At 50.1% G+C, this 25,147-nt stretch overlaps 1 protein-coding gene across 2 annotated transcripts; it reads left to right on the top strand.

The window, feature by feature from the left end:
• The first annotated feature begins 370 nt into the window (after window positions 1-370).
• On the top strand, window positions 371-22,107 carry LOC119453104 (uncharacterized). 2 transcript variants are annotated; one of them, XM_049667548.1, is made up of 7 exons: window positions 371-665; window positions 762-810; window positions 8,990-9,227; window positions 10,970-11,332; window positions 13,938-14,090; window positions 15,711-16,092; window positions 20,322-22,107. In XM_049667548.1, the coding sequence occupies exons 3-6, from the start codon at window positions 9,006-9,008 to the stop codon at window positions 16,077-16,079; spliced, it is 1,107 nt and encodes a 368-aa protein (XP_049523505.1). In that variant the 5' UTR covers window positions 371-665; window positions 762-810; window positions 8,990-9,005; the 3' UTR covers window positions 16,080-16,092; window positions 20,322-22,107. The 2 variants fall into 2 exon arrangements, with proteins under 2 accessions (XP_049523505.1, XP_049523506.1); XM_049667549.1 differs by having other exon boundaries at window positions 371-810.
• Window positions 22,108-25,147: the final 3,040 nt, after the last annotated feature.

Raw genomic sequence — 25,147 nt, 5'->3', positions numbered from 1 at the left:
GAACGTAGATATCCGTTCTTGCTGCATTCTTACTCGTCCGTAAACTTCGTACTTCAGTTTTAATAACTTCCAGATTTCCGACAATTTTTGTAGAGAGTATGAGGTCCGAAACCAAGTTTACCCTTCTCCCAATTTGCTAGGATTTCACTTTCTCAAATGCAACAAATTTTATTGAGATCGGTCCAGCGGCGGTCTCAATAAAGAATTCCCGCGTTTTGCACGTACTATTTGAATTGAGAAATCCGAGTTGGCCCCTCTCAAGGGCTCAGCGTTGCAAACGTTCGCTCCATCCTCGGCCGTGGCTGCAGCGTCTGGCGTCGACGCTCCATCTCAAGAAAGCTTTACCGGACGGCAGCTAGCAGACGCTGCGTCTCTCCGCCGACGGTCGCTCAAAGGCGAGCGTTAAACGTCTGGTTCACGGCAAGCGTTGCTGCTCGGAAGTTGACTCCAGTACGCCGCCGTCTTGTTGCGTAGAGAAGACGCACCACCAACGGACACGAGACCGCGAGGGAGCCCATCAGCAAACGTCGAAGCAGAAGTAGTCGTGTCGGCAAGAATCCGCGTGTTGTCGTCGCATTTGGTGTCACTTTTTGGAGCGGACAGACGTCACCAAGGAGAAAGAAGCGGACGACAAAGCGCGCGTCTGTCGTCTGCACGCTTAGTGGGTAAGCGCCACAGTACGGAACAAGCAAGGCACGCGACAGTTGCTCGTGCTTTGCCAGAATTCCTGGCTTCGAGGCTGTAACCGTTCCTCGCTGCAGGCTCCTCTGGCGGTCAGCTGTGTGCCTCATCGGGGAGACCGTTGTCGAGGTAAGCCGATTTCCTCTCCCCCGTGATGTGTATATATCTCGTAGCGTTATCGGAAAATAGCAGTAACGGCGATGCCGACGTGTTCCTCGGTCTGCAGTGACGCTTGGTTCGGCTTGAAACGGACCACTCGTTTCCTTACGAAGGTAGCGACCACCTGGTAGCGAAGTTCTTCCCTCGTAACAATTACACTCCGCTTCGGTAAACCATATGTAAAGGCTCATTCACACCGGCGACTTGAGGAGGTCGCGCGACCATTTGCGACTCGCGAACAAAAAGCGACCGAAGGCGACTGATGTTCACACCGACAAGCCCGGCTGAGCGCGACCTGCAAGTCGCAATCCCGGACATTCTCGTTCTTCAGCGAGAATTCTAGGGATCTACGCAGTCAGCGCGCACTTCGCTGGCACTATGTAAATTGGTTTCGCGTTCCGGCAACAGCCATGCATTTTGTTTCGAGCGATGGCTGGATTTTGATTTGAGCGAACAGGAAGACGCCGTCCCTGTGCTGATGTGCTCCGCCGGGGTGTCAGCTGTGGCAGCGCGGAAGCCTCCGAAGAAAACGCGACGCTCGTGGGTGCGCCCGTGCCTCCGCTCGCGTGAAGTGACCGGCCACGCAAGCCGCCTCCTGCCCGAACTTTGTGCGCATGACAACGAGTATCATCGAGAGAGAGCAAGTCGTAATTTCTAGTTCGCATTGCGTATTATTCGGTGCATAATATTAAAGCAAAGCTGTTCACCCGCTGTTCACCTTTGGGTGGCGTGCTCATCCAACGAACGGCAGCTGGAAAAAGGGTTTGTGTTGTGCTTTCTTTTCCTTCTGTTTAGCTTCCAGCGAATGCGACCGCGTACATTCGACACGTTGCTGCAACTGCTGCGTCCCAGAATCACAAGACAAGACACCAATTACCGGCCTGTAGCCTGCATATCGTGACGCGGGCATTGCATTTGGCGTGGACGACGACACACATCACTTTCGGCGCGGCGCTGATTGGCTGAGCAGCTTTGCGACCACGGTCGCGCGACTGAAAAATCGCGCAGTGAGCGACTGGCCCAAAATGGTCGCTTTTCGAGAAAAGCGACCATTTGCGACCATTTGCGACTGGTCGCTTTGCGACCAACTTGGTCGCGCGACCACTGTCAGTCGCCGGTGTGAATGAGCCTTAAGAGGCGGCCAAACCCAGACGCGTGTGGCTGATAGAGGCGGCGTTGCCTCTAGACGCATGTGAAAAGTCACCTCTTCGGTTAACCATAGTAGAGCCACCAGTGCTTAAAATGTTAACATAATCTACAATTCTACATGCTCCCGTTGCTTTCAGAACACCTTACAACTTCAGAACGCATTCAGAGGCTAACAGCGCTTCGTCCGTTTCCTTCTTGGGTCCTGTGTCTTTCACTGTTACTCTTTTATACAGCATGTACCAACCGGCCTAAGTTCACACTTTATTATTTCAGAACACAGGGCTTGGCGACCAACACACCCGTACTTTGCAGGCAACTATAAGGGCCAAGTGCAGACGATATATACAATTTGTCAGCGACGGCTTACTATATAATAAGCCGTCGTTGCCAAATTCTTCTGTACGAAATACGCGCGTACTGCTTGAAGCAGTACGCGCGTATTTCGTGCAGAAGCATCGCTCATTGCGAACGGTGAGAGACAGTACTGCAGCAAATCGACACCGAACAGCTAAAGATGCCGGTCGAACGAGATGGACAGAGATGTTGATAGCGCGCCGGCTGGCCAACGACGGCGTCATCCGATGCCGTCGTAATCGGAATTTACCGTATACGTCGCCAAAGCTTAGATGGCAGTCTGTTCGATTCACTGGTGGTTCAGTGCACCATGTGCAACCAGTTCACAGGACGCTGCACCACGGTGGTGCAGGCGAGGAGCTGCTTCGGCGCATGACGTCATGCAGACGACACTCGCAGGGGTGGCGATTGCCGACGCAGCGGGCGCTTCGAGTGGACGCAGACACATTCCCTATACAACCTCTTCGACGAATACTGTCCGCTACATCGGAATTCGCTGCCGGCGTGTTCCAGCTCCCGTCGGATTTGCCCCGCTATCCGCGTCTTCAGAAGCGAGCGAGCAACGTCGTTCACGGCAGAGCGTCATGGAAGTACGAGAAGCACCAGAAACGCCCGCGCTCGATTCAAATGCGCGGCAGCGTCGGAGCTATTGCAGCATGGAATAAGTTTTCAGAGTCCAGTCCGTGGCGTGAACAAGTGAGCACATACACAGCGACAATAGCTTGAATTACGCGGGAACCAAACAAACTTTTACTTACATTTGTTTATTCAATTGCCCGTGAGACCATTACGGAGCCTTCAGGCGCGCTGCGTTGTTTGGCTCGCGGAATTTTCTACTGCCAATTTCGCAACAATTGTCACAGTCGTCCACTCCAGATGGCGCAGCCATCGACTTCTTTCTTGACTTGGGTTGGAGTGGGTATCTCGAGGAAATGATCCACGTGATAGACCGCGGCCAACAGTCGCGGCCGGCGCGGACGCGAATGCGTTCGAACGTATGTGCGTCCGTAGTTCATCTCTGATAATAACCCTGAAATTATTTCAAAATAAGTGTAAGTTACAACGCTTGTGTGGTCTGGTATTTGCGCTTTCGCGTGAAATCGCTCGCGCATGATCATGAGACACGCGACTGCGTGAGTTGTGTTCGCGTTGATCTCCGTCAACGTTCAAGCTGCTCCGGCGGATGATGGGGAGTGTCCGTCGGGAAAGTGTGTGCGCGTCGGCGGCTGTTGGTGGCCGCTATGACCGCGTCGTCAAGCAAGCGTTACAAGCGTTTTAAGCAGTACGGAGTCGCCAGTCACGCTCCGCTACGAGATCTGCCAGTGATGAGACGCGTAAATTCAAATAGTGCCTCCCCGGTCTCAACTCCATGCGAGGCTTCAATTGAGCTGGAGGAACAAGGAATGTCGCTGTAGCCAACGTTTTGGACTTTGTCGTGCCGAAGACAAGCCCCGTTGTCGAAATGCTGGCTTCGTCGGATGACGTTTGTTCGACTATACAGTTAATCGTTTCACCCTGTCGAGCATGTATATATATTCTCATGGAACACATCTATTTGGGGAGCATGTGCATTTAGAGTCTACGGCCTTTCAAAGGTCATTTCGTTGTTTACTCTTTTGTCCCGTGCCCAAACGATAATCATCCATCCTGCGCGCCCGGTGTAGGTTACGAACGCACGCGCTATCAGTGTGACATAGCATTCTTGACGGGAAAATAGCGAGCGCACAATTTTCGAGAGAGGAAACGCAACAAATCACAATTATTGTTTGGGGACAAGATAGTACCCAAAGAGTTCTGCGAACCCTGTCATTGGCGAAGACAAGGGAAACGGGTTGGAGTGACCCCTTTCCCCCTGCGAGAATGTTGTGAGAGGGGGATCAAAAGAAGAACAGGGAGGAGGGTTAACGTTGGAAGGGGAGATCGTGAGGCGCGCTACTCCGCCAAGCCCCCGATACACTCAAAACTGCCGCGCGGCTGGCCGCTCGAGCCAGTTTGCGTGTATTCGCGGGCTTCTTTCACGCTCGGAAAAACGCTTTTGTGTAGCACGTATTGAGCAACGGAAAGCTGAATCGGATGTTTTTCATGTTGCTCTACGATTAAATGCGAAGCATTTCTTGGCGAACATTTGCCACTATGACAGTATCTATCTGTCTATCTAGCCGCCTACGCCTTGGTGCTCTCATGGTCGTATCGTTAACTTGGTATTTACCAAAATTGGCATACTATGACAAGAGTGTATGAAGAACATAAATGATAGGTCTGACATGAATATTATGATGTGTGTCATATGTGGGTCATGAAACAGCCGCCCAAAATTATAATGACCCAGCGAAAAAAGATTAACACTCAAAAACCACTGGAATAGGTTCGGACGTGGGCACTAAGAGAAGAAAACACACAAGCATGCTGCTAGAAATCATAGTCATGAGCATAACTCCGCAAAAACGACAATGACCCAGCGAAAAAAACATTAACACTGAAAAACCACTGAAATGGGTTCTGACGAGGGTACTAAATGAAGGAAACACTAAATGATAATTGTGGAAGTCAGTCATGAGCATGATTCAGCAAAAATGACACATACTCATCGAAAACGGATTAACACTCAGAAACCATCGAAGTGGGTTCGGACGTGGGTACTAAGTGAAGGAAACTCTAAAGGATGGTGGTAGAAGCCATAGCCATGACTATGACTCAACAAAAATGACAATGACTCAGCGAAAGAACCAATGGAATGTGTTCGGATGTGGTTAGGTATGTGGATAAGGAAAAGGCTAAAGGTCAATGGTTGAAGTCATATTCATTAGCATGGCTAAGGCTTTCGCCTGAAGGTCTCCTAGGCGTTGCTCAAGGGACTCCTGGGGACTCATGGCGTGAATGTCATGACATGCGTGTCATGTAGGTCATGAAGAAGCCGCCTACGTCTTGGTGCGCTCATGGTCGTTTTGTTAACTTGGTAGGCTCCGCGCACACTGCTTCGCATAACATCGATTCCCACAGGGTGTGGGATCTGTCGGCTTTTCTATCCTTCTCTTCTGACGAGAGGTCAACACCACAAAAGGCTTCGTTTTCCTAGCCTAACTCATGCTAATGCAATGCGAATACGGCATGCAGCAACTGACAAAACGAGTGCCGCTCGATAAATGAAGAATTCTTCCGCCAAGAACAGCGCCGTCGAAAACCCTGTACGCTAGGGAATTCAACAGACACGGCTAGTCTTATGAAAACGTTTTCAAAACGTATTCACTCCTCGTTTTTAAGCTGTCCTGCTTGCGACGTTTCTAATGCATTGATTTTGGTCAAAAATCTGTTTTAGACGTTGAATTCATTAATGCGACGTTCTGAAGACTTCGTGTGCTACCTGGGGTACGCTCCGTCTGACCCAATTCCGTGCGGTAAAGCCAGGCCTGTGGGTCGCGTCAGCCAATCGGAAGAGCGAACCGTCAAGGACATTGTCCGCCTCCGGTCGCCCCTGCACGCGCTGCAATTGAAAAGGGACGGAGGGGGGGGGGGGGGGGGGGGGGGGTGTATTAGTACCAGACAATGGGCGAGCCCTACTTTCTTCCTTGTCTGTAGCATGCAGCTGGCTCTCGCTATACTAATCGACTGACACAGTATACAGCCCTTGCAGCACTGCACGGAACTGGTGTGACTGTGTATTAGTGCGTCGGAAAGACTTCAGCGGTTGTTCATTTGGTGGTGAACTTTATTCGCTGCAGAACCGTTGTCTTGTCGAGAAAAGCGATGCACGCAGCGTCGTTCCCATCCACTACAGTCGTGAGCATGCGCAATATGAGATGGAACGCCTAATTCATGTTTAAACTACGATTACTCATGATGTGTGAATTTGAATCTGGAGTGTGCATTTAGAACAGATAGCTTTCCGGTTGAACATTCAGTGCCATTGAACACTTGTGTGCATGGCCATCTGAGTTTAGCCACTATATATAGTGCCTCTTGAAGGCAGTTTCTGCGTTCACTTTCGTTATTGCTCAAGGGGGGTTACAGCCCGTCGTGGCCTTCGAAATGCACGCGGGTCCATGATCCAGATCTCCGCGATAATCGCGTCCAGCTGCCAACTGCGTATTGTCGCATGGGAGTGTCAGTTCAAATCCCAGTGGCGGTGGTAATGGGCAAGGCTTCGTTTTATTGTGATAGAAATTGTACGGACACCCCAAGCGCATTTCTGCCGTCGCCGTGATGTTCCGTATAAAGTCCAAGGGCGACAGCACCGTCGTTGCGCGCCGTATGCTGTATGTGCGAGTGAAGCACGCGAGGATGACAATTTCAAATTTTTTTGTGTGTGTGCAGGTAATGTCTGCCTGTTCGAGTAGACCAGTTCATGAAATTGTGCCATCTGCCGTAGGCAACCTTTAAAAAATTTGAAAGTGTTGGCTGAAACACCCGGTGTATGCCACAGGACGAATGTTCAACTAGCACATTTTTTTTTTCTTTTCTACCTTTCCTCGATTTCTCTTTCTTTTTTTTTTTGTCTTTCGCAATAAAATGTAGCTTTGTCAACGCACAGGACTTTATAAGTGTGTTAGTTACATCTGTGCTATGTTGCAACCAACTGTGTCCAGCATATTTCTGGGAGCTTCTGTCTTGAGAGTGCATCGAAGTTCTCAACACTGACACGACGGAAGGCGCGGAAAGGCTCCGCGTCGCAACAGCCAGCTACTGCGGTTACACCCGAAAGGGAGACATCTCGGCCCGTCTCCTATCATCGTCATGAATTGTTGCTACCACCTCCCCTTCTAGCCACCATAGCGCAGTTGAGGATGATAGAGAACTTAGCGGTGTTCTGGAATTAGAAAATTTGCTTTCATAAGGTGGTGTCGGCTGGCACAAGACAGGGGTAATTGGAGGTAGCTGGAAGCGGCTTTCGTTCTGCGGAGTACATAAAAATTAGAGTAGCTTGCACTGGAGGCGCAATGCTAAAGAGACAGCGGATCTGATGGGCACCTAGCTAGTTCTGGCTTTTGGGCTAGGCTAAGCCCTACCAAGTCATCCCCAGCATTTTCTGCACTGCTGCCAGGATCGGCGCACATTTTTGGACTCAGCAGAAGCATTTCGCGCGGCTTAAACAGGTCCGCTGTTAAAAATGACCAATCTTTGCCCTACAGGAAAATGGGGGTAAGCGAAGCTTGTCGTGTGTTTCTTCGGTGTTCCTCCGAACGAGTTCCACTGTCGAGTACCACGTTGTGCTCGAACCACAACCGGTCACACGCACCGCAGCTGGCTCCGAAGTTCCGGTTGAGAAACTCGCGTTGAAACCTGGCCGTCGCACCGAGGTAGTTGGCGCTAGCGTTGCCGAGGCGTGCACCACCGTTATCGGCTTCCTGGGGGGCAAGACGACGCTGTCGTTTGGCCCCCAACATCGCGCTCCCTCAACTCGGGGTCGGCGGCTCTTCGCTGACGTTTGGCCTCAACATCGCGCTTCCGCGACTCGGGGGTCCGCGGCTCTTCGCTGACGTTTCGCCTGGGCTTCGGAAGCCCTCACGCTAGAATTCGACGACGAGCCCTTTCCCGAGCGAGTTCGCGGCGCCGTTACTCAAACGCAGACTGCTCCTCGGCAGAACGCACCACGCGGTCCATCCCATCCGAGCGCCGAAACTGATCTGAGACGAGGGAAACCCGGCGGATCGCGCGCCAACCCCCTTACCTTCTCTTTCCCACCCGACGGAAGACTTCGCACTTCCTCACGCAAGGACCCTGCTCCCACATTTCGTCCCTTGCGCCCGCGAGATTGAGCCGGCATCGTCGGCTCACCCTCGCACGCTTTCACTCGCACATACAGCATACGGTGCGCGGCGACGATGTTATCGCCATTGGACTTTACACGGAACCTCACGGCGAGAAATGCCCCTGGAGTGTCCATATAATTGCTATCGCAATGAAATAGGCTAGCCCAATATCAACGCTCTTTTAAATGGCAGCAACTGATTGGCAAGTGTTGTCTGTTAATCCCACAAAGCCCAACGTATCATTTTTGATACGCTGAACTTGATGAACAAGAGCTCAAATTTAAGCGCTGGAATTCACAATATAGAACCGATACTAGCGTTTTTTTATATGCCGGAAGGAGTTTTCACTTGTGGATTGTTCAGCGAATCAATTACTATTTAATTACCATACTATATCAATGAACTTTAATCAATTATCACTCCACTGTTTTCTTCGTACCAATATGCTCTCCATGACCAGAAATGAATGCGAACGAGTTTCGCAAATTTTTGTTGATGTGGAATGGTCTTCAGCATTTGTGGGGTTACTGTGCGTGTATACAACAATAAAGGTCATACGACTAAAGGCCATACGAGTAAAGGGCATACGAGTAAAGGTCATACGAGTAAAGGTCATACGAGTAAAGGGCATACGAGTAAAGGTCATACGAGTAAAGGTCATACGAGTAAAGGGCATACGAGTAAAGGGCATACGAGTAAAGGTCATACGAGTAAAGGTCATACGAGTAAAGGGCATACGACTAAAGGCCATACGAGTAAAGGGCATACGAGTAAAGGGCATACGAGTAAAGGCCTTATGAGTAAAGGCCTGTCGTTCAGTAGGAGAGGATAATACGGAATTCGACAATCCCCAGAGAGTATAAGCACGCCCACGCCCCCATGGTATCGCTTCGGCTCAGGAAGCACGGGGCCATCATGATTCCGGTACGACCGCTGTCCATGGCGCCGCCGGAAGTGATGGCGGCCGCCGACGCCCTGGGTGCCACGCTGCCCCGCCAGGCGGTGTACGTGTTCCCGCCGCTGGGCCAGTTCGACCCAAACTGCGTGCGGCTGGTGACCGAGGGTCGCGACCCGGCCACCGCGGTCGCCTGCCTGCTCGGCTTCTTCAAGCTCGTCTGCGAAGACGGATACGAGCAGGTGAGTGCAGCACTTTCTTTCTTTTAATGCCTTAGCAGTAGAGTGTCAAAGTGGAAAAAAAATGTATATATCAAGTGTTACATTCAGAGTCATTAGGGAGGTTAACACTTGACTTGGAGGTTAACAAAGAAGTGCGAGAACAAGTTAAGGACCGCACAAAGAGCGATGGAACGAGAAATCTTAGGAGTAACGTTAAGAGACAGGAAGAGAGCGGTGTGGATCAGAGAACAAACGGGGATAGCCGATATTCTAGTTGACATTAAGCGGAATAAATGGAGCTGGGCAGGCAATGTAATGCGTAGGATGGATAACCGGTGGACCATTAGAGTTACAGAATGGGCAATAAGAGAAGGGAAGCGCAGTCGAGGACGGCAGAAAACTAGGTGGGGTGAAGAAGTTAGGAAATTCGCAGGCGCAAGTTGGAATCAGCTAGCGCAAGACAGGGGTAATTGGAGATCGCAGGGAGAGCTAGGCTTTCGTCCTGCAGTTGATGACATTCAGAGCAATATTGTGGTTATATATGAGTAAATCATATTTAAGCAATCTTAGCAAAGCTGTAGGGCTGGTAGCATGTCTATTTATCTTACTAGCTGACTTTTAATCAGCACCCAAGCAAAAATGACGTGGGCACCCGATGTAACGTTATCAGGTACGACGCAAATCGAAGCATATCGCGCCTCTGAGGTTTTCAGCGCGCCCATAGCTAGAAGTACCACGATGGGAGGATCGAATCGCTTGGAACAGGTCTCGAAGCGCATTAGCGCGCGCACACACACACACACGCATACGCACACAAACTGTAGAACGGAAAAGCAGACAGGACAACCGCTTCACCCACAACTAAAGGTTTTATGTTGGACATAAAGGCTGCATAAGTATAGTTATACGAGGCTCTGTAACGGCTTTCGCAGGCAGAAATTCAATTATAGCCCGCTGTTTCAACCGGACATCACCACTGGATGCCATGAATTGCTCGATTATACACTGGAATGAGAATAGATAGGAAGGTGGGGCAAGTGACATTCTATAGCTTAAGCATAAGTGCATTAATAATAAGAGTTCAAAATGTTTGCAGTACTATTGGCAAAGTAGTCGGCTTGGAGGCATTACTTTCTGAATCGCCCTCGTATAATATTTCTTCCACATGCACAGCGGAGCATAGAAACGATAGGTTGCATTATCGAACCCCCCACGTGATGGAATGTAACTTACAATACAAAAAACCACACATAAATGCTAATCATTAATAATTAGGCTGATTATCAAACATCAAACAACCAGCCCGACTCGTCATCTTGTTGAATCGCTTGCGGCACGGGTGCCCAAGCTTCGAGCGCACTTCAGAAACGATAAAAAAGTGGGTGGGACGGGGGTTCTGCTATGCGAAAAATCCCGGGAGTCGAACCAACACTACCTATAGATAGCACAAGGCCTGTTCCCTCCGATCCATGACGTCATGCTACCTGGCCCGAAATTTCCATTGCCGAGCCTGGCGTGACGCGAAAGCGGTGACGTCTAAGTCATCGCCGCTTTCTCGGGAGCATATCCCCATTAGATTCTCTGTGGCAGTCGGGCCAGGCAACATGGCGTCATGGATCGGAGGGAACAGGCCTTGGGATATATCTAGGTGGCGTTGATCGGACCCGCGACCTCTTGCTAGCTCAAGCAGCAGGACGCCTTGTTGACCTACAGATTGGCAATAGAATGTGTGTGTGTATATATATACCGGCGTGTGCATGCAGGTGGTGCGCGCCAGCGACCAGGACGGCGTGTGGCTGGACGAGGTCCACGTGAGCGGCACGTTCGTGCGGCGCCAGCTGCGGGCGCTGGGGGCCGACTCGTCGCCGGCGGCCACCATGGACGACTTCTACGTGCTGCTCAGCGTGCTGCTGTGCAACCTGCCGCGCGCCCGGGGCTCCAACCTGAACAGCGAGTGGTTCCAGAACCGGGTGAACGACCTGGTCGCGCTCTTCCCGGCCGTCTCGGAGCCTCCGCCCGTGCCGCTGTACGGCGCGGAGCAGGCGGACGCCGTCTCCAGCTTCGGCGAGCAGTGGCCGCACACCAGGGCGGCGCTGTGCAACGCCCTGCTCAAGGGACGCTTCGAGGTGCGTCCCCGTCCACCGCATTGGCGGTGCTCATATGTACTCACTGATGGCATGCAGACGACGCCAGAGAACACGGACTGAGCGCCATGGTAGAAGTTACATAGGCTTGTGCGAATATCAATTTCTTTGGTTTGAAGCGATGTCGAAGCGAAATTAGTGTCGAATAATTTCGAAGCGAACAGCTCGAATAGTGTTGGGATTTACATAAAATCTGGACACAAGAACCAGATGTTAAGGAATAAAAAAATATTGACCGTTGCAGAAAAGAAACCGGTTCATCTCTGGCGTCAATGTATTTTTCAAAGTGCCATTATTCGGATTTTTTCTTGCACAAATGCAAGTTGAACATTTCTTATCTTTAACTATAGGAGCAGCACAGAAAAGCTTTACATGCTCATGCATCACTGCTGTGGTTCAGTCTATTTAAATATGTTTTGGTGGTTCAGGCCGTGAGAACGTTTCACGTGCGCCCATCGTGCTTCGTCGCGATGATGCGAAGTGTGACCATGGAGGTTTTAAAGAAAATGCTGGGAGTGGGAGCTCCTGCAGTTCCTTACCACCAGCACAGGTGAAGCCGGAGTTTGCCTATGCTTCTACTCTGAAAGAGGACTGTGACAGCTGAAATCTGCTCACAGCTCACGTCCCTTTGGTCAGTTATTGCAAACGCTAAGGCGATTTGAACATAAAAACTCGCAAGTTGTTGCCTAAAATGTTACGTTTGGCTGCCTATTGAATCATGATGTGCCACAAAATTTGAAAAGGCGTTTTAGGCTTCCTTCTAAAACCAATGACAGAAAGAAAGACGTCCAATTAACGACATCTGCATACAGCTAAATTAACCATCCTGAATAGCACGGGGGGGGGGGGGGGGGGAGCGCTTCGTGTATTCCCCGCTATTTGCTAACGGTTTTTTTCCCTGTCTTTGGTAAGATGGCGGCGGTCAGGCTTCACTTTTGGGACGGCAGCTCCATTCCAGCAAACTTTTTTTAAAACCTCCTTGAGTACGACCTTGGATTCACGGCGCCGGCCGGTTACGCCGTGTCGCGCAAATTCAGCTTCTGTAAGCGCACAGACGAACTTGGTATAGACACGCTCGCAGCTTTTGTGGCCCTCAGTCCACCCCACGCGCATGATATGGGGCCCCGACCACACGAACGAGGGGCAAAGTTACCGCGACGCGGTTTTCCTTCCACCTGTAGCTGTTAATATGCCTAACCAGCGCCGTTTCACCGTGCGTCGGCCACCGTAGTTACGGCTTAGTGCCGCGTCGACTCAGATCTGTTCACAGCGGCCGTAAGGCTCTCGCAAAGCTGTACGGCCGCTGCGAAGAATATGTTTGAATAAAAATTTTGAGGATGCTTAAGCTTCGTCATTAAGAGTGGAACGCGATAGCATTCAAAGATCCCTGAATGCTTGTCAGGCTTCCCGGCAACTGCAGCTGTTTTTCTACACCTTCGCCTCTGCGCGCCGCTGCCGTTTTACGGTGTCCAGGAGGCGAGCGCCATCTGGATGGTGTTTTTGCAAGTAACCTACCCTAGCTCGCTGCTGTATGAATAGTAGAAATGCTGGAAAAGGGGGTTTGTGTTTGAGTTTCCTCGTAACAGAATTATGCTTTCTCGTATATTGAAATCACAATCCGACGCTATCATGTCTGTAGGTTGTGGTTAACTTATACTTTACGATTTTCCTGGCGGATTTTACTTTGAGAAAATAAATTAGTTCACTAACGCCTCTGCACCACGCGGAGGGTCTACGTCGTCGGGGTGGTTCGGGATGACTTTCTCAGCCGCCGACACCGGATTTTCTGCGACACGGGGCCCTTAACGCTGTCGCGTTAATACGTTTGATTAGGCGAGCAGGCGCAGAAATCGTGCAGTAGGCGACAGTAAATGAATTCGTCTTTGCCTTGTCTTCGCTACGCTATGAGCTATGCAATGTGACTTGCTCTCTCCAAAACCGAAGCTGTCGATTATGTTTTAACATTTACCAATATTTCTCGCGCGCATAACATGCACCAATAGTGTTTAATATTTTGACAGTATGATAAGGACGCGAATTATATGCGAATTTCAACCTGAGGTGTGGCTTCACTGCAGTGCAAATTGCGTTTCGAGGTGTGCTTTCACGGCAGCGCAACCAGCGCTGCCGTGAAACTTGGGGCAACGTTCTCCGCCATCAGTGTCGCTGGCCAAAGATACAACGTGGACGATTCGTGCACCCGCGAATGGAGACATATATATATATATATTGTCTTTCGAGAGTTGTAGTAATTGAGGGGTGCAGCTTATACACGGAAAAAGAATGTATATGCGTTCATTTCGAGTACTTCGAAAACTTCGAACACTGAAATTCGAGCCGAAGCATAACATAGCCTAACACTCGATCGAATGTGTTCGGAAATATCGAATATTCGCACAAGCCTAGCTAGAAGACAACCAAGCAACCTGCGATCACGTTCTGACCTTCTCGCCTGCTCTGTATCCTCCTGCGCCCTGGCAGACCATGTATGCGTTTTGTATGCGTTTTGTAGCTCATGTATGCGTTTTGTCCTTCTCGAGGAGCAGCTCATTTGCGCCTGGTACGTATACCCCCCAACACCACGCAGGGCCCGATGAAGCACTTGCAGGAGTACGTGTCCGTGGGCTGGCGCTTCGCGGGTATGAAGCACGTGCACCTCATCCTCGAGTTCCTCAAGGGGCGCAACTCCTGGGTCCTCGACATCATCCCGGAGCTGCGCGCCAAGGGCGACCGCCTCCAGGTAATGCGGGTGCACGCCACGGGGCGGTCGGAAGAAGCGGGAACACGCATGATGCGATGCCGCGTGCGAACCGTTACATGATTATAGTCGTATACCAAAAGGCCGCACGCAACGAGCTTCGCGAACAGGTTATACTTCTGGTTTCAGCTGGTCCCTATTACACTTCGGGGCATCATTCAAGCAAGGGGAGGCGTGCTGTACAGCGCCGCGTCATCCCATACGACGTGCGGCCAGTCTGAGACGACGTTCCTCTTGAATTTCGGAAGGCGTCGCAAACTTGCTATAAAAGATTTTTTTTTTTTTTTTTGTAAAAACAGGTCGTGTACGAAGGATCTTACGCTGAACCGTTCTATATGCCCCCGGCTTCAGATCCCGGCGCACGTTGTGTCGCAAGCTTTCCAGTGATTGAAGACGCGTGGCACGAGGCTTCGTTCAACTCGATGCGACACGTCGCACGCGACGAAACATCGCTGTTGTTCCGGTGGCTGGAGGTCGCTGGGAACTTGTTGGATACGTTTGTTACCGTGGCCGAGCCGGCCGTTTCATAAAGCGAAAGCGCTTCTGTGTCGCTTGCCCCTGGCAAATTGGTGATGACTGAGGCTGGTCAATTATTTTTCGCGCAGAGGTGGCGATCTTTAGCACCCGTAGCCCAAGTTGCCTATTTTTGATAACACGCCGTTCACCCAAATGTTCTCATCGGGCAGGGCCACTGGACCGGTTTGAATACAATTTGTTGCACGTTCAAGATTTGGGCGAGGGAGAAACTGAGGATCAGACAGAGGCCTTGACGACGACTATACGGCGAAAAAAGAAAGGGAAGATGTACGGGACGGGACAGACACACAGGAAATCCATTTTCGCAGTCGATCCTAACTGTTGTCGCACTAAAAAAAAAAAAAAAAAAAAAAAATTGGGTCACTGCGTGCCTACGACGACTGCAGTTGTACATTGTGCTTGTTACGTCATACTGAAGGGCGTAGGTGTATAGCGAATGGGACACCGGACACTAGAGCGACTCACACATGCACATAACACAAGGCGCTGTGTCTGTACTCCTCTTGTCTTTTTGTGTCGAGTTCGCTACACATATACAACTTGGGAAGGCAGGACTGGCGCCGCCAAGATGACCGAAGAGCGGCAGCCAAATTGCCTCCGCGACTGAAGAAATAGTCCCGCTCAAAAGTCCCGCCCAATTTGAAGCGCGGGCGACGATGTTCTTAGTCGGCGGGGTCGTCGGCCATCCGGCTCATGACGTCAGTCTAGAAGTTAGTCAAGGAAAAAGAAGTATTTTGCCTCGTAATATACTACAGTGCTGTTCTTGATGCGTTCAAATATCAGGAAAGTGTCCCATGCGTTGAGTACGTAGTTTCTTGTTGTACTTAGCAGTAAAACTCTCCTATCAAAAATTATTACTCTGCAGCAAAACTGGTGTCAGCGGGAGAGCTCTATAGCCTTATAGGCCATTGTAAGGTTTGTTGTTGCAGAGCATGTGACCGGAAATCTTTGGAGGAGCACTGTTTGTAAACACCGAAAGGGTCTATAAGCTCCTCTAGTCTGCGAAGACTGCATCGAACTCGACGAGGAAGCGCCTGTATTTACCACGCGGGGTGGCGCGCGCAGGCGTTCCTGAAGGCGTACCAGCGGCTGGGCGAGGACGGGCCGTACATGAAGCTGCTGCACCTCCCCGAGGCGTCGACCGCGCTGCGCAAGCACCTGGGCCTGCACGTGGCGGCCGCTTACGCGCTGGCCGTGCTCGAGGACGACAACTGGCTCCAGTACAAGGGCGTGCCCCGCGACGAAGACGAGGAGGCGATGCTCGCCAAAATCACCGCCATCAAGCGCATGGGCCTCGGCGCGCCCCCCAAGGACGGCGGCGCGAGCCGCGGCGCTCGTGCAACGTACGCCGCGCCGGGCGGCGACGGCTCGAGGGACGTCGTCGACGTCGCAGCAGCGGGCGAGCCCGCTGCCACCGCGACCACTGCGCCATAGACGTCTGCGGCAGGCAAGTCTTCTCGGGTTCGCTACGGGGTCTAGATGGCTTGCACTGACGTCATTGTAGCCGCCATGTTGGTGCACCAATACGATGATAAGCTGGGTCCGTAACGTCACGACAAAGCTTTCAATAAGATGGATTGGACCGTAGTCGCTATGTTGGTGCCCCAAAACGGTGATAAGGTGGGTGCGCGGCGTCACGTGAAAGCTATCAATATCATCCGATTAGAAAAGATATGCTACATGGAGTATACGAGTCTTTAGTGCTCGGCCATATTGACGTCATGGTGGCCGCCATCTTGGGAGGGGCTAGCACGTCGAGAAGCATGCGTCAAACAGCAAAAGCGACGGCACGATAGGCGCGCATCGCACCGAGCGACACCTCGATAGTAGTGGTAAATTGGTGAGAAACTCGGCGCCAAAGAAAAATGGCGTAAGCATGACAATATGGTACTCTGGCGTCTTCGTGTTAGGGCACTAGAATGGTGAAAGGCTGCGCCCGTGACGTCACATGTAACCTATAGTTACCGCTGCCGCTTCCACGGCGCGCCAGTTTTTTTTTTTTTTTTTTTTTTTTTTTTTTTTTTTTTTTTTTTTAGCCCACGTACTATCTTAGCCGTGCTTTCACCCTTTCACTGCGTCCCTGGGCACCAGAGCATGCTCGTTTAGCTGAAACGTTGGGGAGTGTTCAAAGCAGTGGCGTAGCCAAGGGGGGGGTTGGGGGGGTTCAAACCCCCCCCCGAAATTTTTTCCTCAACCCCCCCCCCCCGCCCCCCTACTTACCCGCCCTTTGTTTTCGTCGCTTCGCGCTGACATAATTCATGAAACCGGTGCTACTATCACAATTTCATTCCTGGGCGCTTCCGTTTGGTTGGTAATTTATAGCGAATCATGTCTGCATATGGAAAAAACTGTCACGCTGTTTGTCAAGGCTTTGACACTCTGTGAAGTTTTGGGCGAGAATGTTGCGGCCGCATTCTTGTTGCTTCATTTGCGACCGCAAATGAAGCAACAAATGCGGCAGCCGCATTTTAGATGATGGCGAAAACGCTCGAGGCCCGTTTACTTAGATTTAGGTGCACGTTAAAGACCCCAGGTGGTCGAAATCTCCGGTATACATTTCCGCCGCTTCCCTTCAGGTGCTGGTTAGGCCGCGCTCGCGCGGGATCTTAGGCTACGTTTACACTTGGTCTCGAAGCTGTAGGAAGCGGCAAAACCTTGCAAAAATCCGCCCGCCTAGGCGGCAGAACAGGCAGAAAAACAGGCTGCGAGCCAAATCAGTCTCGGGCCGATTTTTTCGCCATGGCGAAGCGGAAACGCGGCGGAAAGTCGTTCTGCTTCACTGCAAGCTACACTAGCATGTAAACAACTGGTCGTAAAATTGAACATGGCACCAGAAGTGTAGGCTGTAATGCTGATCGACGCGATCAAGAACCAGCCCTTGCTCTACGACAAGAGTGGCACTAAAACGTACTGTCAGCAATACTCGCGATAGTATTCAATGTCGCGCGACCGGAGGTGCGGCAACGAAGCCTTGGCGTGAGCCACTTCTCGCGCTTTTGCAAAGCCAGGCGAACCCACCACTGCCGTTTCCGAGGTGTCCGCGTCTTCCGTTTATTCATTGTCCATTTCTAGAAAACAAGTAGGTAGAAGTATAAGAGCCATTTCTTCTTCCACTTCCACGGCAGACAATAGTTAGGCAGATTCCTCGTTGGCGCTCCATAATTCTCCTCGCACGTGTACGGTATGTTGCAGAAGTCGCGGGGTGCTTTTCTCGTCGCGACGATAGATTGGGAGCGTATAGGTCTCACGTAGGACGCGCCGGCTTTGGCGAGCCCCAACACAAGGGCCAGCTCGGGTTTCAGCTGTGGTGTTCCCGTTGCCCCTTTGGTGTCCTGGAGGCGCCGACAATACCAAATGATGAAATGTTATTACAACTTGTAAATAAAAGCTATTAAAGAAATATTCTCACGCCTAGGCACCAACCTGTGACTCAGCGCTACCGCGCCCGTGTGCGGAGAATTACGGAACGCCAACGAGGAATTTACCGAAGGTCGCAGATGACACGCGAAGTTGCGTAAAATGATCACTTTTGATGACGGTACGTGGGTCAAAGAATGAACATACCGCTAGACATAATGCGATAATGAGCGCCACCACGCCCACAAACGTACGCAGACGAGATGGATCTGGACGAAAACGGCAGCGGCGGCCGCGGCGGTAGCAAAACAAATGTGAACTTGGACAGGCGCGGAAAAAATTTTCCGGCCGCTTTGGCCTTTCCGCCCGCTTGCCGCTTCCCAAGTGTGAACGTAGGCTTAGTCTGCGCGAGAAACGTCTCTTGTTTGCGATTGCGCCCCTACGGAAGGCTGGTAATTACTGTTGTGTTGTTGAATCACAAACCAGCAATTACGGAAGGCTGGTAGTTGCGGTTTAAGTTGTGGAATCCCAAACCAGCAATGTACACGCGTAGGGGTTGATGACAGCAGTGAAATTCCACCGACTCGCAATAGAATGCACGAAACAGACAGCCGACAAGCATGAATTACTGCTGTGCGCAGTACAGCGTAAGTAAACTCTTGTTGCAGGCGCTGACAGTTCTCGTCGGAGTTCACGCGTCCTGAGAAATTGATTATGTGCACTATGTACTGAACAATACTGGAGTTCATTCCTGCATCACTAGTGCACCAGTCAGTCGAGATTCTGTGAGGTACAAAGCCGCTTCCTGTTTGCACCGGCGTAAGTGAAGCAGAAATGAGTTGCACGCACTACTTAAAATGCGTACACATGCCATATCTATGCTGTGCGGTGAAATATTCTGCACAATTCTGAATCTGTTGACGTAAAGGCAAATGACGGCTGCACGCTCGCACACAGCGGAAGACACAGCGGCCCATGCACTTGCCGCAGGAAATGCAACCCTCTCGTATGAGGGAGCAGGGCGACGAAAGTTTCGAAAAAAAAAAAAAGCCTTAACGCGTTTTTGCGCGTATTTAAGTTTTCTAGCGCAAAGACGCAGCGAACAAGCTATTGCTATGGGAGTAGGTATAGCCTGGTCACACGTGCATTTTCACGCGTATAGCCGTCCTTGACTTGTGAAACGCACTTCGCCCCGACGAGGACGAGGCCATCTACGCTTAACGGAAATTAACAATTAATGATGTCTTCTCCGATCGCACGGGTCGTCTCAATGATGCCTTTTCGAAGACTGGTCTATTCAGTGGCGCGATGAGAGACCGTTGCTCCAAACGCCCACTGTACCTGTCGTACTTACTGTATTTACTGAGCTTACTTTACTTTTTACTTAATTTCTTCACAAGCACACGCGAGGAGGGGGGGTCCCATGTCTTTGATATACATGTAGAGTGTGTGCTTAAACTACCGACATTTATCACGTGACCTAGAGAAAAGCAGAAGCTTGCCCCCCCCCCCGGTCGGGCCGGTGAACCCCCCCCGAAAAAAATTTCTGGCTACGCCCCTGGTTCAAAGCTCAGCTTTATTTGCCTCACTTACCCCGCGATTTGGCGCGTCGTCATTCTTATCGGCTGTTTATACGAATAGAAGCCGTCACCTTTCGCCAGGTTTCGCGCGACTCGATCGTCCGGTGCTGTGTCAAGCTCGCTATCTTCGCACATTCCACATTGCCAGGAAAGCTTTCGGTCGTACATGCGCCGACACTGCCGCAGGTCGCACGAAATCTGGCGAAGGTGAAGTATCGCATAAACTGATCGCTCGAGAATACCGCCCCCAAACATGTGCGCCCTGCAAGGCACGCCACCGTTTGCAGGACATATGCGCTGCAGGTCGTCGAAATCCGATGCGCGTTTCTTATCGTGATGCGCCGTCGTGTCTTGCCGACTCATATTTAAGATTCGCTTCCACCGCTTCCCGACAGTCGGTGATATTCTTAGCGTTCTGCCCCCGCTACACAGCAGCCACCTATACCAGCTTTGCGCGTGCCGAGCCGCTTATCAAAGGTGTCGCGAGCAAAGGTAGCAAATTGCGTATGTTAAGGGAGCCAGCGGGAATGCTAAAAGTTCATATGGCTACGCGAACTGCAGATGCCTTTCGGCAGCGAAGTCGATCGTTTCGACCTCTTAATTAATTCACTATCTGCAAACAGCGGCAGCTGGAAGTTTCGGCAGGAGCTATACGCTCGCGGAACTCCGAACTGCTGATGAAAAGCCCGTCTCGTCGGGGTCGCGCGATTCTCATCGGACGTTTCGCCCCTTTGTGCAGGCGGAGCTCGCGCCGCGGCGGGACGACGAGGAAGACGCGCGCCAGAACCACACGGCCACAGAGAGGGCAGGCGACGACGACGACGAAGGCTCGGCTCATCGTGGTCGCTTCGCGACAAACATTCACATCACGGCGCGAGTATTCGCCGGGGCCGTTGTTGTCAACATATGCCTGCCCTCCTGTCTGCGCACCGTGTCCTTAGTCAAACCGCAGCGAACGTACCCGTCGTCCAGTGCCGTGGCCAGCGAGCTTAGCGAGCCGCCTGTCGTCGCCGCCGGCGCCCCACGCTACAGCGCCGGATGTGCCCTGCGGTCCCTGGCTTCCGCACATCGGCAGTGGCCGGCGATGACCGCGATCCTTCTGCGCTCGGGGAACTTTTTGTTTGGCCACGCCCTCACGGCGCCGGGTGCGCCGTGATAAGAGCCGTTCCAGCGCCGCCCTGCTCCTGCGCGTTCGGCAGGGAGGCCCCCGCCGTTGGGACGATGCAAGGGCGGCCTCATAGATGAAATAACAATTTTTCGACCATGCCACGTGGCTTCGAGGGCGAGCCTGCTTTCTTAGCGCGTTTGCGGGCGGCTTACGGGTTAAGAGGGGTGCGCGGGAAGATAACGAACGCCCCGCTACCACATTCACCTGGTGGCGAAGGCGCTGCCTTTTTTTTTTTTTTCGTTCCCTGTACGCGTTCGGGGACGCCTGCCGTTGAGGTCGCGAACGAATAAAGCTAGGGCTTCCGGACGGTCCTGTCCCGCTGCCTGCCGTGAGCACACGATTGAGCAATATAATCCACTGCCAATTTACCAGTTTACTACAGTGGAATCTCGTTGATACGATTCTGCTTAATACGTCTTTCGGGATAATACGTTTCTTTTTTATTTTCCCGTTAATGCGATTTGGTTGGATGACGCGTTGGATAATACGTTTTTCGGATGATACGCTTTATTTCCCGGTTCCCGTGAAGATTGTATCAACGAGATTCCACTGTAATAGTTTACCACTGCCATCTTGTAATAAATCTATATATAGAAGTAGCTATAAGACATAGGGACGAGCATAGATGCTTTGCGCATGACCTACGAGAATTGCAATGGCACAATTTGAGTTGCCTTGGCCAGAAGTCGGCCCGAATACATTAATGCCAATGGGATAGCAAAGGACGGATATATTCTGCAAATCTGATGTTGAGCGTTTTAACTGCTGTCACAAAAAGGGCAACACTGGGCATGCCAGTAGCAAAAGAAGTTTCCACAAAAAGAAACGAAAATGTGTCTGCAGGCCAAAACGCAAAAGTAGGCGTCATGGCAGCAGCAGTGGCATTTCCACAGGAAAGCTGCTAAAAATAACTGAAAAAAAATCTGATGCTTCCAACCTCGGAATCAAAGGTCGTAAGCAAACTTATGGCGAGCGGTCCTTCCACTATCATTCTTTTGCCAATCATGACCTAGGAGATATTCTGCCAGACCTCAATGGCCGTGCGTTCGCCATTGTTTCTTGATTTCAGAACAGCTGCCAGGACTAATGTGGTAGGAATTGTCCAGGCAGTATCCATCCAGCGCTGAATGTGGAAGTGCTCAGCCTGTGAAATGCTTTGAGCTTTAATTGAAGACTAGTGAGAGATGACTGGAAGATTGGTTGTGCAAAGCAAAAAAGAAAAAAATCCGGCAGATCCCACGCCCTGTGGGAATCGATGTTATGCGAAGCAGTGTGCGGGGAGTCTACCAAGTTAACGAAACGACCATGAGAGCACCAAGACGTAGTCGGCTCTTTCATGACCTACATGACACGCATGCCATGATATTCTTGTGATGAGTCCTAAGGAATCCCTTTAGCTACACCTCGGAGACCTTAAGGTGAAAGCCTTAGTCATGCTCATTACTACGACTTCTACCACCATCCTTTAGTGTTTCCTTCACTTAGTACCCACGACCAAATCCATTCCTGTGTTTTTTTAGCGTTATTTTTTTCGCTGAGTCATTGTCATTTTTTCTCAGTCATGCTCATGAATGTGACTTCTACCATCATTCTTTATTGTTTTCTTCACTTAGTACCGACGTCCGAACATTTTCGTGGTTTTTGAGTGTTAATCTTTTTCGCCGAGTCATTGGCATTTCTTCTGAGTCATGCTCATGACTATTCATGACTTATACCACCATCCTTTAGTGTTTCCTTTATTTAGTACCGACGTCCGAACCCACTTAAGTGGTTTTTTGTGTTATTTTTTGCTGAGTCATTGTCATTTTTGCTCAGTCACGGTCATGACTATGACTTCTACGATCATCGCTTCGCGTTTCTTTCCCTTAGTACCCATGTCGGAACCCATTTCGGTGGTTCTTCAGTGCTATACTTTTTTTGCTGATTCATTGTCATTTTTGCTGAGTCATGCTCATGACTATGACTTCTACCATCATCATCGAGTGTTTCTTTCACTTAGTGCCCATGTTCGAACCCATTCAAGTGGTTGTTGAGTGTTAATCTTTTTTTGCCAAGTCATTGTCATTTTTGCTGAGTGATGCTTATGACTGATTTCTACCATCACCCTTCGTGTTTCCTTCACGAAGTGCCTACGTCCGAACCCATTCCAGTGATCGTTGATGAGTGTTAATCTTTTTTCGCTGAGTCATTGTCATTTTTGCTGAGTGATGCTCATGACTATGATTCCTACCATCACCCTTCGTGTTTCCTTCACGAAGTGCCTACGTCCGAACCCGTTCCAGTGGTTGTTGATGAGTGTTAATCTTTTTTCGCTGAGTCATTGTCATTTTTGCCAAGTCATGCTCATGACTATTACTTCTACCAGCATCCATTAGTGTATCCTTCGCTTAGTACCCATGTCCGAACCCATTTCAGTGGTTCTTGAGTGTTAAATGTTTTTCGCTGGGCCATTGTCATGACCTACATGACATGCATGTGATGACATTTATTTCATGACCTATCACTTATGTTCGTCTACACTCCAGTCATACTTTGCCAATTTTGGTACCTACCAAGTTAACGAAACGACCATGGGAGCACCAAGACTTACGCGGTGGTTTCATGACCTACAGGACACGCATGTCATGACATTCATGTTATGACATATCTTTTATGTTCGTCATGTACTCTTGTCATAGTATGACAATTTCGGTACATACCAAGTTAGCGAAACGACCATGAGAGCACAAAGTCGTAGGTGGCTAGATAGATAGATACTGTCAAAGTAGCGAATGTTCGCCAAGAAATGCTTCGCATTTAAAAGTGCATTCAAGTGAACCTTGTATAGTCAAACGCCTTTATAACGAAGCCCGGGACCTCCAAAATCCTTCATTATACAGGCCATTTCGTTGTAAATGTTGTGCACTAGACCACTTGCACTAGAGCAGGCTAAGTGCATTCAACAAAATAAAACCTTATTTCACATGAATTTAATAGAGACTTGGTGAACTAAGTCGCTAATTGTTTTGCGCACACTTAGTCTAGAAGAATGTGCGACTGCAGCCATCCTTTTTGCACCAACGTTCACAGCATACGCCGGCGCGAAACGAAGGAGCTAAGCAAAGTGAGCCGGTAGATCTTCGAATGCCTTTATCGCCTCCCTTGCCACTAAATTTTTCATTTGTTTACTGGATCTTCATTGCAGTTGCCTTTGTTGACGTTTGCATCCTTTCCGCCTTATATGGCTTCGAGGACGCCACCGGTCATTAGATAATCATCATCACATTGTCATCAACTGCGATGTATTCGTCTGCTCCCACACCCGCTGATCAGTTGCGCCAAGCAGCATATGACTTGAGCGATTGCTGCAGCAGTTCAGTTGGACTTCAGATGTCGGCACAATTGTCAAGTGCATCACTAATGCCGCTGTTCATGCTAGTGCAGAGTGCACCTTGTTGACGACTGCAGAGCGCAGTGGTGGCACGGCTATGTGCATTTCGTTGTAAAGCAACAAATTGGCCATGGGGGGCACCTGAATTCCTTTGTTGTACAGGCAAATTCGTTGTACAGGCAAATTCATTGTAAAGGCATTCACAATACATATGAAAGATAGGAATTCAGCCAGGACATAATGAACCTTTCATTACACAGGTCATTTCACTGTAGAGGCGTTTGTTGTAGAAGCATTCAACTGTATTTTGAATAAGGTGCTTGCGTTGTAGTGCACGTTAAAGAACCCCAGGTGGTCAAAATTAATCTGGAGCCCTCCACTACGGCGTGCCTCATAACCAGAACTGGTTTTGGCACGTAAAACCCCAGAAAGAAGAAGAAGAAAACGCTTGACGTATAAGAGTATGAAATATTTCGATATAAAGGGTAAAGGAATGAGCTTGATAGCTAAGTCACAACCCTGTTTCAAGGGAACCAACTGCTCATGTCATCATCAGGCAACTTGTCAGTTCCGATAACATTTCAGTTTGCAGAAATGGAAGTAAATGATGATAAAATTACGACAGGGCATCCTTCTACATCTGGCACCTATGCCAATGTTCCTTTTATAACCACCACAAAAATTCTTGATGTTCACTTCTTATTGGGTTCCTATGTGATTGACAAGTTCCTTTTAAGAATGTGTACTAATTCATCATATGCATACGTAATGGTATGCTCTGTTGCTGAAGTCTGTAAACATTCTGTAGACTTCCCATTTGGAACCTTGCAGACGACAAATACACAAACAATATGGACTTTTACTTATACAGCCAGAAAGACAAGTCTAGGAGATGGTAAATCAGCGTATGAGAAGTCCACTGACTGTCAAAATAAACTGTCACAAGATATTAACTTTCTTGGACCTGCATCATCCATGGGTCCAAAAAGTTTGAAGCTGTGGGCGATGAATTCACAAAACACGGTGG

Source organism: Dermacentor silvarum, chromosome 5, assembly GCF_013339745.2.
Source record: "Dermacentor silvarum isolate Dsil-2018 chromosome 5, BIME_Dsil_1.4, whole genome shotgun sequence".
NCBI classification, from domain to species: domain Eukaryota; kingdom Metazoa; phylum Arthropoda; class Arachnida; order Ixodida; family Ixodidae; genus Dermacentor; species Dermacentor silvarum.
This window is presented reverse-complemented; position numbering and strand designations above follow the sequence as displayed.

Excerpts from the sequence above, each read along its gene's own strand:
- LOC119453104 (XM_049667548.1), top strand. The coding sequence starts at position 9,006 with ATGATTCCGGTACGACCGCTGTCCATGGCGCCGCCGGAAGTGATGGCG. Across the intron at positions 11,333-13,937 it reads TGCTCAAGGGACGCTTCGAG|GGCCCGATGAAGCACTTGCA; the intron begins GTGCGTCCCCGT and ends AACACCACGCAG. Across the intron at positions 14,091-15,710 it reads CCAAGGGCGACCGCCTCCAG|GCGTTCCTGAAGGCGTACCA; the intron begins GTAATGCGGGTG and ends TGGCGCGCGCAG.